Source organism: Manis pentadactyla, chromosome 10 (genome assembly GCF_030020395.1).
Source record: "Manis pentadactyla isolate mManPen7 chromosome 10, mManPen7.hap1, whole genome shotgun sequence".
NCBI lineage: Eukaryota > Metazoa > Chordata > Mammalia > Pholidota > Manidae > Manis > Manis pentadactyla.
The window spans coordinates 126,174,170-126,188,076 of NC_080028.1; the positions used below are offsets into that span (position 1 = coordinate 126,174,170).

At 48.5% G+C, this 13,907-nt stretch overlaps 1 protein-coding gene across 4 annotated transcripts in view; it reads left to right on the top strand.

Moving 5' to 3' along the window:
• Positions 1-13,527, top strand: part of CLUAP1 (clusterin associated protein 1) — a 31,441-nt gene extending 17,914 nt beyond the window's left edge. For 2 of the 4 annotated variants that reach the window (XM_036920423.2, XM_036920420.2), the window contains exons 9-12: positions 654-726; positions 7,095-7,202; positions 7,582-7,637; positions 11,007-12,091. In XM_036920423.2, the coding sequence (XP_036776318.1) occupies positions 654-726; positions 7,095-7,202; positions 7,582-7,637; positions 11,007-11,156 (387 nt within the window). In that variant the 3' untranslated portion in view covers positions 11,157-12,091. Of the gene's footprint in view, positions 1-653; positions 727-7,094; positions 7,203-7,581; positions 7,638-11,006; positions 12,092-12,488 lie in introns of those variants that run through there. The other 2 variants (XM_036920421.2, XM_036920422.2) reach the window with 2 other exon arrangements.
• Positions 13,528-13,907: the final 380 nt, after the last annotated feature.

Here is a 13,907-nt window from a genome sequence, read left to right on the forward strand (position 1 = left end):
TTTCTCTCATGCTCACACCTGCCCTCTGCTTATAGCACCCAGTCCCTCAGAATATCTCCTGTGTGAAACAGTGCTTGATTTTTATGTTTAGAACAACAACAAAATACTAAAAGCCAATTCCCTCTCCCATTCTCTCTCAGCAGTAGTCAGGGCCACAATTTGTAACCTAACTGAGGTATTAGCTTTAGTTTCCCCAGGAATTAAGACTAGTGTTTATTTTTTTCTTTGTTCATCCTGATCATTCCCACCGTTTGGCGTCTTTTGGGGCTGGACTGTGCAGAGCAGAAAAATGATCAAACTCGTGCTTTATTCTTTCAAGAACAAGAGGCCTGTACTGCCATCTGTGAAGCATGTGCTCCTGTGCCATGTCCCATCAGGCACACAGCTGGGTGTTTCGCTGGGCCATACGGGTTCCTCCGGAGGCAGTGAAGGATGGTGGAGCAGGGCACAGTGGGGGCCAGTCAGAGGGTCACTGCGGGCAGCCTCCTGCCCCGAGGGCCATGAGCTGTTGCGGGACGGTGTGGGGGTGTCATCGACGCTCTTCTCCCTCGGGGAGTTAGGTCTTCCCTGGTCCCATTGGGACTCACCCAGTGCTAGAGAATAATCAGTCCACAAAGGGCCATCTCTTCTGGGTCTTCTTCCCCTGTCCTCAGGAAGCTGAAAATACTCTACGTCTGATGCAGAACAAGCTAAAGGAAGAAGAAAACCGACTCCTCAAGAGTTCAGGTAAGGTCGTACTGTTTACACAGAGGCCTTTGTGCTGTAGTTACATTCACCTGGAAAAATGTACATGTGCATTTGATTTATTTTCAAAAGGGAATTCTCTCAACTTTTCTATTTTCTATTTAACTCACTCAAGAGCTCAAGAGACTGTTCTAGATCACATCGCACTGAAAGCACATTTGGTTTCCATGCCAACTAGAAGACTGTTTTCCCTGTTCAAATGACACAGTTAGTTTCAATTATATATAATATGCAACTATAAAAGAAAGCTTGGTCCTGGAGGTCTGTGGGGCTGGTTGTTTTAGGGCAAACTGCTAGGAAGCATGTATCATGATGCAGTGTAAGTGGTCACTTGCTGGAAGATAGTCCCCCACCACACCCACCCACCATTTGTCCCCAAATAATCCAAAATCGTTCAGTAAGGCGGTTGGCTATAGGGACATGGGGATCACCTAGTGTGAGACCTAGGGCCTGGGAAGGGGTGCTCTCTGTGACTGGCTGGTGCGGCGTAGGGCCGGCCTGAGAGCGGCGCCCGTGCGTGGTCTTCATGCTGGGTTGGCACCACATCGCTCGAGTTGCTTCTCCCGCTTGTCGCACTTTTGTCTCGATGGCTTTTGTTTTGACTTAATTCCCTCAGGCTTGAGGCCAGTACACCTGGGCCTTCAGGCGTGCTCGCGCTTTCTGTCCTTTCCTCCTGTGCTTCTCTCCCTTTGTATTTGGTCTGTGCTGGTCCCTCCTGAGTTTTAGGAAAGTGGAAGGGGAGCAGGGATTGCTGAGAAGTCCTCAAGGGCAAGTTTGGGAGATTCCAAGGGCCTCTGTAGCCAAAGCAGCCCGTCAGCTTTCTGGTCCCAGGCCAGTCAGGGGAGCCCGAGGCAGCCCTAGGTGACAAGCCTGCATGGCCTCTCCCGCTCCCAGGGCCCCGGCTTGTTGGCTGCCTGCCTGCTCTGTCCCCTGGCCAGCACGTCAGAACCTTTCTCAGTGATCTCGCTTTATTCTTCTGTTCTCAGACTTTAATTCTGTGATCTATAGGTTCCGGATCTCTTGAAAGACAAAGATTCTTTGAGCATGTGTTGCGATTTAGTTTTTTTGGGTTTTTTTCGGAAAGATAATTCCAGTTTAAACCAACTTGAAGGATAATGCTAATTAGCTTGGGGTGGGCAAAGAAGTTAGGAAAATATGAAAATATGAAGGACCCTTCTTAGTTCCATTCATCCTGACCTTCTTAGGATGTGCTCTTCTTCTTTGCTTTTCTGCATATGTGTGAGCACTGCCCAGAGTATTGGGATCGTGGGGGAAATCTATAAAGGAAGACTTTTGGAATTTTCCCATCTGTGAAAGACTTCCCTGAACAGAAAAATCTAGTACAAAGACATGAATTAGGGACAAGAATGAGCAGAATCCAAGAGCGGGGAGAGATCGCCTTGTTCAGGACTCTGCAGGCAGCTGATTCATGGCCACAGAGCGGTCGTGAGTATTGCTGTGCTGTGGGCGCATCAGTGGGCAAGACGGCGGTCCTTGCCTCCGCCAGTCCTACATGCCAGCCAGAGGAGACTGGTCATGAGTGAGCTGCACGTGAGAGGCGGAGAGGGGCGTGGGGGCGAATGCAGAGCACTCGGGGGGACGGCGAGTGTGACGGAGTCGTAGCTCTAAACGGAGGGTTGTCTCCTGGTGGGGACGCTGTTTAAGCAAAGATGAAATCAGTACAATGGGAGAAAGGAGATGCCAGATGAGGAGCATCCTGGGAGTTCAGGGGCAGCTTGGGAAGCAGAGCCCAGGGGAGGGGACGAGATGCGCTGAGTGAGGACATGTGTGAATGTGCAGGACTCGAGTTCAAGCAGGTCACATGAGTTGGAAGGTGGGTCATGTGCTTGAAGGGCTCATATCTGATAGGTACGAATCTGTTAAGCAGGAGGTGAACTCACTGGGATTTGGCTTTGGGGGTTTGGAGTAAGGGACGTGGGGCAGAAAGTCTGAGTGGTTAGAGAGGGGCGAATGCTGGAGGGGCCCCATAGGTTAGACAGCTCCAGGACTTTGTTCAGATGTCCACGACAGCTGTTCATCTCCCCACCATTCTTTTAAACATTGGAGGTGGTAAGTTTTTAACTGTCTTCTGTAGGATTTAGCACTGTAGCATTAGGAACTTAAAGAGTCCTCTGAATTCATAAATGACCCAGAAATTTCTGGAAAGGACTTGAGAAACCTTGCTATAGTTCAGTTTTTATGGTGTTGCAGAGAGTAGATATTCATGCATTTAACATTTATTTACTGTGTGCCTACTGTGTGTCAGGCACTGTGTATCCAGTATACCTAGCCACAAGCATGTGCCGCTCTCAGGCACTTAAAATGTGGCTAGTTCAAAGTAAGATGCACTGTTTGTGGAAAATAAACACCAGACTTTGAGGATGTTGTATGAAAGAAAAGTAAAAGTACTCATTAATAATTTTTTACATGGATTACTTATTGAAATGACATTTTATATGTATCAGGTGAAATAAAATATATTACTGAATTAATTCACCTGTTTCTTTTTACTTTTATGTAGTTCCTAGAGATTTTAAATTACATCTGTGGCTGGCATGTTTCTGTTGGGCAGTGCTGATCTGAAAGGAGAAACTGCCTGTCGTTTAAGTGGGTATGAAGCAGGATCTCACTGTGCTTTGGATTTGAATTTTTCTGGTGGCTGATGGAATGGAGCATCATTTTAAGTGCTTTTGGCCATTTTTATGTCTTCTTTGGAGAGAGGTCTATTGAAGTCCTTTGCATGTTTTAAAATTGAGTTATTTTTCTTTATACATTCTGTAAGTGTTGTAAGAGTTCTTTATACTTTCTGGTATTAGACCCTTATGGATTTGTAATCTGCAAATTCTTACTTCCATTCTATGGGCCATTTTTTCGTTTTCTTGATGATGTCCTCTATGGTACAGTTTTAATGAAGTCCAGTTTATCAGTTTTTTTCTTGTTAATTATGCTTTTAATGTCATATCTAAAAAAACACTGCCTAATTTAAGGTTACTGAGATTTGCTCCAATGTTTTCTTCTAGGACTTTTACAGTTTTAACTCTTATTTAAGTCCCTGATCCATCTTGAATTATTTTTTGCGTATGATGTGACGTAGGGGTCCAACCTCATCCTATCCAGTTGTCCCAGCACCAATTTTTGGAAAGACCATCCTTTCCCCATTGAATCACACTGGCACCCTTGTCCACCATACCTAATTTTTTTTTATTAAGGTATCATTGATATACACTCTTATGAAGGTTTCCCAAGAAAAACAATGTGGTTACTACATTCACCCCCACTATTGAGTGCCCCCCACACCCTACCGCAGCCACTGACCATCAGTGCAGCAAGATGCCACAGAGCCCCTATTTGTGCTCTCTGAGCTACACTGTCCTCCCTGTGACCCCACACACACCATGTGCACCAATCATGATACCCCACAATCCCCTTCTCCCTCCCACCCCCCGCCTTCCCCCATCCACCCTCTTTCGTAGTCGCTGGTCCCTTCTTGGGTTCTGTGAGTCTGCTGCTGTTTTGTTCCTTCAGTTTTGCTTCGTTGTTATACTCCACAAAATGAGGGAAATCATTTGGTATTTGTCTTTCTTTGCCTGACTTATTTCACTGAGCATAATACCCTCTAACTCCATTAATGTTGTTGCAAATGGTAGGATTTGTTTCTTTCTTATGGCTGAATAGTATTCCGTCTATCTACTGATGGACACTTAGGTTGCTCCCATATATTGACTATTATAAATAGTGCTTCGATAAACATAGGGGTGCATATGTCTTTGAATCTGAGAAGTTGTTTTTATTTGGGTAAATTCCTAAGAGTGGAATTCCTGGGTCAAATGGTATTTCTATTTTTAGTTTTTTGAGGGACCTCCATACTGCTTTATATTTTACATTCCCACTAGCAGTGTAGAAGGGTTCACCTTTCTGCACTTCTTTGCCAGCATTTGTTGTTCCTTGTCTTTTCTATGTTGGCCATCCTTACTGGTGTGAGGTGATATCTCACTGTGGTTTTAATTTGCATTTCCCTGATAATTAATGATGTGGAGCATCTTTTCATGTGCCTGTTGGCCATCTGAATTTCTTAGTTGGAGAAGTGTCTGTTCATATCCTCGGCCCATTTTTTAATAGGATTATTTGATTTTTGGGTATTGAGGTGTGTGAGTTCTTTATATATTTTGGGTGTTAACCCCTTGTCGGATCTGTCATTTACAAATATATTCTCCATACTGTAGGATGCCTTTTTGTTCTGCTGATGGTGTCCTTTGCTGTACAGAAGCTTTTTAGTTTGATGTAGTCCCATTTGTTCATTTTTGCTTTTGTTTCCCTTGCCTGAGGAGATGTGTCCAGGAAAAAGGTGCTCATGTTTGTATTCAAGAGATTTTTGCCTATATTTTCTTTTAAGAGTTTTATGGTTTCATGACTTACATTCAGGTCTTTGATCCATTTTGAGTTTACTTTTGTGTATGGGGTTAGACAGTGATCCAGTTCCATTCTCTTGCATGTAGCTGTCCAGTTTTGCCAACACCAGCTGTTGAAGAGGCTGTCATTTCCCCATTGTATATCCATGGCTGCTTTATCATATATTAATATATGCTTGGGTTTATATCTGGGCTCTCTAGTCTGTTCCATTGGTCTATGGGTCTGTTCTTGTGCCAGTACCAAATTGTCTTGATTACTGTGGCTTTGTAGTAGAGCTTGAAGTTGGGGAGCATAATCTCCTCTGCTTTATTCCTCCTCAGGATTGCTTTTGGTTATTCAGGGTCTTTTGTGGTTCCATATGAATTTTCGAACTATTTGCTCTAGTTCATTGAAGAATGCTGTTGGTATTTTGATAGGGATTGCATTCAATCTGTACATTGCTTTAGGCAGGTTGGCTGTTTTGACAATATTAATTCTTCCTATCCATGAGCATGGGATGTGTTTCCATTTATTGGTATCTTTAATTTCTCTCATGAGTGTCTTGTAGTTTTCAGAGTATAGGTCTTTCACTTCCTTGGTTAGGTTTATTCCTAGGTATTTTACTCTTTTTGATACAATTGTGAATGGAGTTGTTTTCCTGATTTCTCTCACTATACCTAATTTCAACACATCACTGACAACTCAGTGATCCCAATGTCCTCATGTGTTTAACTTTAGTTATTCTGCTCAGTCCTCAGTGTATTGCTTTGAGTTGTCCTTGTCAATATTATTTCATATGGACCCAGAAACATGTATTAAAGTAATTTTGAAATTCATGTTATTGTTTAATTTATAGTGAATGGTGTAAGGATTTAATGTCATGATTTTCCTGGATGAAGTAAAAAGTGAACTAAGTTGAGTAGTGATTTCATTTTGTAGTCTTTACTTGTGTTACTATTTAATTGTATTCTCTGTAAAGGCTTTTGTGAAGTGGCAGTCCCCACATCAGTCGTGTTGAAGTCCTGTAGGATGCTACTGCTGACACCTTCCCCACCGCCCTGGGTTGCGCCTCCCTGCCAGAGAGCCCAGCTCTTCTCTCCGTGGCTGAAGGAAGCCCAAGACCTTCCCTCAGTGCCCGGCTGGCCTCAGCTGCCGGTTCATTACCCTCTTACAGAAGGGCTGAAGCCGCACCTTTTTGTAGACTGACAGTTACCATCTACCCCAACTGATGCTGAGTCAGTGGTCAGACTGCTCCAGTTCCATCCCTCCCAGCTGTGTCTCTCCCTGGGCGAGGAAGCCTTTTCTCCCCAGTGTGGAAACTCCTTCTGTAAGTTTCCCCTGGGAAATCTCCAACCTACGCAAGACTCCAGAAGAGTATTCACGAATTTAATGTGAAAGGCCATTGCCCTGGGAATGACCTCTTTAGATATCTTTACAGCGGAATTATTCCTAGTAAGGAACATCACCAGCACCCATTTTCGTTGCCGATCCTAGCCTGGCCTCCTCACTCCAGCCTTGTTTTGAGCACTTGCTGACGTCATTGGCAGGCTCCGCCTCCTCGCCTTTGCTGTCCTCAAGGAGCTCGAGCTCTGGGAACACAGCCTAACACTGAGTGTAATGTTTTTTTCCCATCAGCTAACCAAGAACTTCCAGCTACTTTGACAGCTGGTTATCCAGTTTTAGTTTCACATCCTGGAATAGTGTTTCTAATTGATGTGTCCTGACTCACTGTTTTCTCTCTTTGGAAATGTTTTAAAAAAACAACAGCATATCATTATCTGTGTTAAAGGTCTTTGCTGCATATCTACAGGCAAATCCCAAGAGTTTCATAAAATCTAACGTTATCAAAAGAAAGGCTGAGAAGTGTGGATGGCTTTTGCACAAGTGCCGTGCTGGACAGGGGCTGCTTTAGAAGCAGCGATGCCGCCGCACTTTGTCTTGCCTGCTTGTGTTCCTGCCAGGCAATCGTGACTCCGACATTGACGTCCGGGAGGACGATGACTCTGACAGCGAACTGGAAGAGAGACGGCTGTCCGAGCCGCGGATGGCCATGGAGGGCCTCGTGAAAGGTGCCGCCTCCTTCTCTCGCCCCCCTCCCCGTGCCCTGTCACAGCGCCATGGCCAGGGCTGGTCACAGTTGCCTAGCATTGGGGCCTGGAAACCCACTGCCAGGGTGCTGCTCCCGGGCTGAATCCTGATCAACCGGGCAGGATTGCCCTGTTGATCAGGATTCAGCCCTTAACCTGCTCCGTGGTCATCGAATGCTCTTACCTGTGGTCCTAAGAAAGCTGATTCTTACTTGCATGCTACTTAATTAAGTAAACTTTTTTAGTGTGATTCTTCTTTTTCCCAACTTTCCAAAGAAAGAAAATCTTGAATGAAAATCTAAGGCTTCCTGCCTTATTTTACAAGGTTTTCCTAATTTCTTCATGCTTTTATTCTCCTCAGGAAGACTCAGCAAACGCATCGTGGGCACAATGCAGGGGGGAGACTCGGATGACGATGTGAGTGTGCCCGGCTCCCTGCAGCGCTTCACTTCCTCCTGCTCCTGGGCTGTCCTCGTAGATGAGCTGCCAAGGGGCTACATGTGTCTGAGGCGTGGTGCTGCCTCTCAGCCTGGCCCAGCACTGAGTTTGTGGCAGAATTTGGCCCCCGAAGGGGCTAGATTTTGCTTGCTGATGGCTCATTTCTTCTCTTTCAAGTGAACGTGCTTGCTGCACCTTCTGCTTCTCACTGTTCTTTCCATTCTTTCTTTCCAAAGGTGGGCACTGCAGCAGCCCTTAGGTAGATGCAAGACTGCGCTCCAGAAAGCCGTCGGTGCTCACTTCCACCACAGCATGTGTGTGTGTGCATGCGTGCCCATCTGCTCAGGGCTTGTGTGTGTGTGTGTGCGCATATGTGCCTGCCCGCTCAGGGCTTGTGTGTGTGTGTGTGCACATGCACGCATGCCTGCCCACTCAGGGCTTATGTGTGTGTGTGCGCACGCGCATGTGTGCCTGCTCTCTCAGGGCTTGTGTGTGTGTGTGTGTGTGTGTGCACGTGTGCCAACTTGCTCAGGACTAGCAGACACTCTTCCCCAAGTGATGCCCCTGTCCTCTGGGCAGGAAACCACTCAAAGTGGGCCCACAGGGGACGGTGAAATGACCTCATGGCCCCTGTGCTCAGGGGGAGGGGCAGGTGCTGAGCCAAGAGACAAACGAGGTCCTCAGGCTCTTGAGCTGTAACCCAGGAAAGAAGGGGTGCTGCCAAGGGCCCCAGGGCAAGTCCAGCCTGCCCTCTAGCCCCCTTCTGGGGAGTGAGCATGAGAAGGAGGCTCCCCAAAGACCAGGGCCAGGGAAAGGCAGGGCGGGAGGCTGCAGCGTCAGGCCAACGCACCTTGAGTGCTGCCAAGTGGATCACCGACTGGGAAACTAGCCAGAACGGGCAACAAGGGCCCTTGCCGGGGCCCAGCTATTGGGGCCGCACCGTCTGGCACTCCGGCCCTGCCTGCTTCATTCATCCCCTGGCAGTGCTGCTTGGCCCAAGGGCAAAGGTGGCTGGACTGGCAGATGACAGGCCTCCCATCAGCTGGAACGCCCCGGTTGCCTGGAGCATGGCACAGTGGCTGCACGGAGACGAGCATGGGCCTGCTGTTCCTGCACCAGCGGCATATACTGTTCACAGGAGGGAGAGGTTACTCAGGTTTGCTGGGCAGGAAGCACCGAGGAGATGGGGTCCTGAATTCATAGGAGACAGTTTTCAGAGAAACACCTCAGAAATTTTTAACAAAGTAGGGGATGGATGGTCACATAGCATCTGCCCACCCAACTTCCTATTCGAGACAGTGGTAGGGGAGGCCTGGCGTGGGTGCTGCTGCTGGGAGCACTGGCCAGCCTCGCAATCTGCTGGCTCATTTGTGTAGCTTTCTCCTCGTGGAAGTGATGCCTTAGCTGCAGTGCCTGTCATGATTGTTCGTTCATTTCAAGGAGCTGTTGCCTTGAGTTCCCCTCAGCGTAGGGACTCATCCCCTTCGTGCTCACTCGTTCACCCGGCAGATACTACTGAGTGCCTGTCAGGTGCCACGTGCTGTGATGGAGTATGGGGATACAGCTGTGAGCAGGAACAAGCCCTGCCTTTCTGAAGCTTGCACTCCAGCAGTGATCAAGTGAACGCATCAGGGGTCATAGTGGTAAGAAGAAAAAGCGGGTTCAGGGGACCGAGGCAGGGTTGAGAGAGGACATTAACATCTCTGGTCAGGGAAGGCCTCTTGACAAGGTGACATTGGGGCAGAGGCCTGAGTGAAAGCAGGGATGTGCTGGGGAGGGGCATCTGAGGTGCGGGGAATGTGGCCTGCCCTCGGGGGCCACAGGTGGCAGCAAGGCTGGGGTGGAGTGAAGGTGGGGCAGGAGTGGCAAGAGGCAGCGGGGGCTTTGCCGTGTGACAAGGACTCATGTCTTCTCCGAGTGCACTGGAGGGGAATTGCCAAGAGCTGAGTGGCGTTTCAGAGACACCAGTTAGGTGGCTTCCACCATAGTCCAGGCCCCGGGTGGTGATGGCTGCTTAGCCTAGGGAGTGCAGCTGGTGTTGGGCAGTAGCCAGATTCTGGGTCAGTTTCCAAGGTCACAGCCATGAAGTTCTGCTAGCTGGGTGGATGTTAAGAGGCAGAGAAATGAAGGTGCCTCAGTTGTGGCAAATCGGCTGAAAGCAGTTTCACTTCCTGAGGTGGGGCAGGCCCGAGGACAGGGCTTGGAGGGCAGTTAATAATTTGATTCTGGATGTAAGTGTGAGCTGCCTGCTGGACGCCCACATGCTGGTGCTGAGTAGCCATTTGAAATTCAAGTCTGGAGTTAGGGGGTCATATCTGAGCTGTAGATTGAATCTGGGGAGCCATCCACATCTAGGTGGTCTCACGCCACACGAACACATGTGATTGCTTGGGAAGAGAACAGAGGAAAGGAGGCCCAAGGGCCTGAGCTGGCCCTGCATTGCGTGGGCAAGGAGATGAAGAGGGAGGGGTACGCGAGGACACCAGTGTGGAGGAGCAGGCGCCCTGAGAGAAGGGCACCCTGCAGCATGGAGAGGTCCTGGGTCAGATGCAGCCCATGGCCAAATGGGAGCTGAGGGCCACCCAGGGGTTAGGACTGCGGAGTGCTTCCGTCGGAGCTGGCGGGGCGGGAGCCAGACGAGAGTGTGCTTGGGGGGCAGTGAGTCCAAGTCTTGGTCAGACGGCCCTGGCACAAGGTGATAGAGAAGTGGGGCAGAGTAGCCGGACGGGAAGGTGGCATGAAGTTCGGGGTTTTGTTCTCTTCTTTTTAAGAAGGTAATTGCAGCATGTGTGTATGTGTGCTGGTGGAATGATCTGGATAGAGTGAACAATGATCCTGGTTTACCGGGGCTACAGGTGAACCAGCTTTAAAATCCAGCTCAACTGTTCACTGTAGGTCTGGATGACAAGAAGAGAGGGCTTCTTATTTTGCTCTTTATTCTCATTTCCTGTGTGACTTTCCATCCCCAATCTGGCAAAAGCCAAAATAAGCCCCCCTGTCCCCTCTCCAAGCCCCTGGTGGGTCTGGGCCCCCAGCAGGCCTCGGTGCAGACCCCAAGGTGTCTCTGAGGCAGCAGTGGGAAAGCCGGCCCTGCAGCAAACTTGGGCACATGTTGGTGTGTGAGGGCACTGGTCACGTGACATGTTTGCATCTGTATTTTGGCAATGATATCTGATGTTGATCCCCTTCTTCTGCCCTCACAGCCCGGCTGCTTCTCTGCCAAGCACTCCCTTCACGTGGGGGTTGCTAGTTATCGAGCCGCAAGTAAAAAAGAGGTAGGGTCTCTGCTGACAAGGTGTGTCAGTGAGGAGGGGACCTACAGTGGTATTTGCTGTCTTTCTCCTTCAGGAGGACTCAGAGGACAGTGAGATCGACATGGAAGATGGCGAAGAGGAGGATGACGACTTGGAAGATGAGAGCATCGCTGCCTCCCCACCTAAGGCCCGCCGCGGGGTCCGGAGACCTGAGCCCCTGGATGAGAGTGACGACGACTTCTGACCTGCTTGCTGCGGCACCCAGACAGATTAAACCCCCAGATTCGTAGGTAAATGGGAAGCTGGAAGGTTAGGAGGGAAACAGGCCAGCTGGACTCGCTGCTGGAGAGGCGGTGCCTGCCTCTGCTTTAGCCTCCTGTGTTCTCCGCAGAGCTCAGACACGAACCCAAGTGGGCACCAGACATGACTTTTTTTTGCCTTATCTGTCTTTTGAAACTTGGGAAATTGCATGTGTTTTTAATGATTCACATTCACAAGACTAAAACTCGGGAAGAAATAAGGACCAACACTATGAAGACTTGGCTATTGTAGTTGCCAGATGTTTCTTCCAAGAGACGGTGGGACCGAGCCAGGGCTGGGCCTGGGCACGGGCGCTCCTCTCCGGGGCCTCAAGGGGTGTCTGCCTGGGGCCGCACGTGCCGGTAGAACACTGGCTGCTCGTCAGCTTTTCATTCTAGCCTTTATTTCATTTCAGAGTCTTACTTCTTTCTTCTGCATGCTCGCAACACGTAGCTCTAAATGTATTTTGTGAACTAAAGCTTTCAGCTCAAGTAAGCGAAGTTAGATGAGAAACAGCTTTCCTTCAAAGTCAACAGAGAGCTGCTTTAGATTATAAATACTCCGTTTTCTCTCAGAAGGCTGATGTTCCTCCTCAGGAAAGCAACTGAAGGAAAAAGTACCAGAACAGTTTCTTGTCTCTGACTTTAAAAAGCAGACTGGCCTCGAGGTCGGTGGGGTGGCACTGGGGGGCCCCCCTGTTGTGCGGTGGGAAGCGGCAGACAGGCCGAGCTGTGCGTTTTAGTGTGGGAGGAAGGCACAGAGCAGTCTCATTGATTTTTCAATTATAAAATCAGAAGACTTGTGAAGTTACTTACCTCTTAAAAAGGCATTTAATACCATATTTTTATATCATTAAATAAGTTTTATTTCAAAATACAATTATTTTGTTTATTTGTACCTACAGCATACAAATACTTATTCGAAAAAAGGTTCACAGGTTAATATGGTACATGTACATTTTGGACTATGACAGATATTTCTTTCACCTTTGCCGTTTTCCTGAATTTCATATGTGAGAGTCCCCCGTCCCTTAAACATTCAGCACTCAGTTGCCCCCCCAGTGATTCGAGGTGTGTCATCTTGAAGTAATCAGTGGAAAGGAAATGGGCGCGTCGGGAGCCAGGCTGCCCACCCCAGGGCTGTGGCCCCAGGTGCAGGAGTCACCGTGTCCTCTTGCATGTTATAGCTTTGGCTTACTTGAGTCTGAGCTGACTTTTTTTTGGAGAAATCAAAAAATGTGTTCCTGTTTTCCTTATGTGATGCTTTCTTCGAACAGATGTTGACACGGGAGTCTGTTCTGTCTACAGGCTGCAGATGACACACCCACAGACAGGCAGCAGCAGCCACGGGCGGCTGCTTGTCTCACCACCTCTTGGCCGTCCTCCTTGGTCCCCTGATTAACCAACTTTGTGCAGCTCCTCACCGTGGTGTGGTGCTTCCTTACTTGAGCAATTTCTGTCAGCCAAGGAGCTTCAAGTACTTGACCGGAGTTATTGATGTATTTCTGTCACTAACTTAGGATCCCGGAGTCAAACGCGGACAGGTGCCCTATGGCCAAGCAGCAGAGCAGGTTCAGGCCCCAAAGAAGATTGTGTGAATAGGTCAGTGAAAAACTAGCATTTAGATCATTACTGACAGTCTTTGAACTGTGTAATTAAGGACCTCTTAAAACTCTTTAAAATACAGGTATTGACAGAAAACAAAAGAAATTTTAAGTGCTCAATTTTTATTGATGGAAGCCATCAAGAACAGTCCAAGGACCTCAGTGGGAAGTCTGAAGACCCGTTGGCCTTTAGACCAAGACAGGAGGAAGGAATGCAGGGCCTCCTCCGTTAGCCTTTAAGCTGTAAAATCTGAAAGCAAGGCATGTCCTCTGTGGTCAGTGACACACCCTGTCAAACCCAGCGTCAGCGTAGCCCAGGGGACTGTCGGCCACCAGGGCCCAGGACCAGAGGGACTGGAGCTGAAAGGGTCTGTCTCCCACCTGCCGCAGAAGGCCTTTCATGAGAGGCAGGCGGAAGCTGGCGAGGCGCGTCTGCGTTAGGAGCCAGCCTGCTGAAATTCATCCTGTGCACTGAAAACATACACACTAGGCACCCAGCTGGGTTGCTGCTTCTGCTTGGGGTGAGAAGGCTGAGGGTGACTTCATGACCTTCACACCTGGACTTCTATATGTCTATACGTAAAACTGGTAAGGCCTCAGGTAGGGGACCCAGAGCCCCGGGGCACTGCCCTGCAAGTCGGGCCGAAGTAGCCCCAGGCGGAGGGTGGCTGCTCCTGGCTGATGAAGCTTAAAAGCAAGTTTTGATGATGTCCATTTGGGATCTTTTTTCTCACAACACAGACAGACATCTGAGGGGATTTATGCCACGTGGAAGCCCAGCCTGCGTGCCTTCTAGGGAAGCTCTAGCCACAGTGGTGGTTTGGGAAGCTCGGCATAGAATAACATTGTTAAGGCATCAACATTTGATGAGCCATCGATAGCCAGCATGCTGGGCTCCAGACATAACATGCCGGACATAGCCCATGCCTTTGAGAGGTTTTGTAAGGGGTAAAAGATGGCATAAGCCCTGGAGGACTTTTTTGACCCTTTTTTCCCGAGTCCTATAAATAAAGCCTTGATTTCTCTTAAAAAAAAAAAAATCCCATAATTTTTCCATATGTCTCTAAGGATCATATGGATGATCTTGAGAAA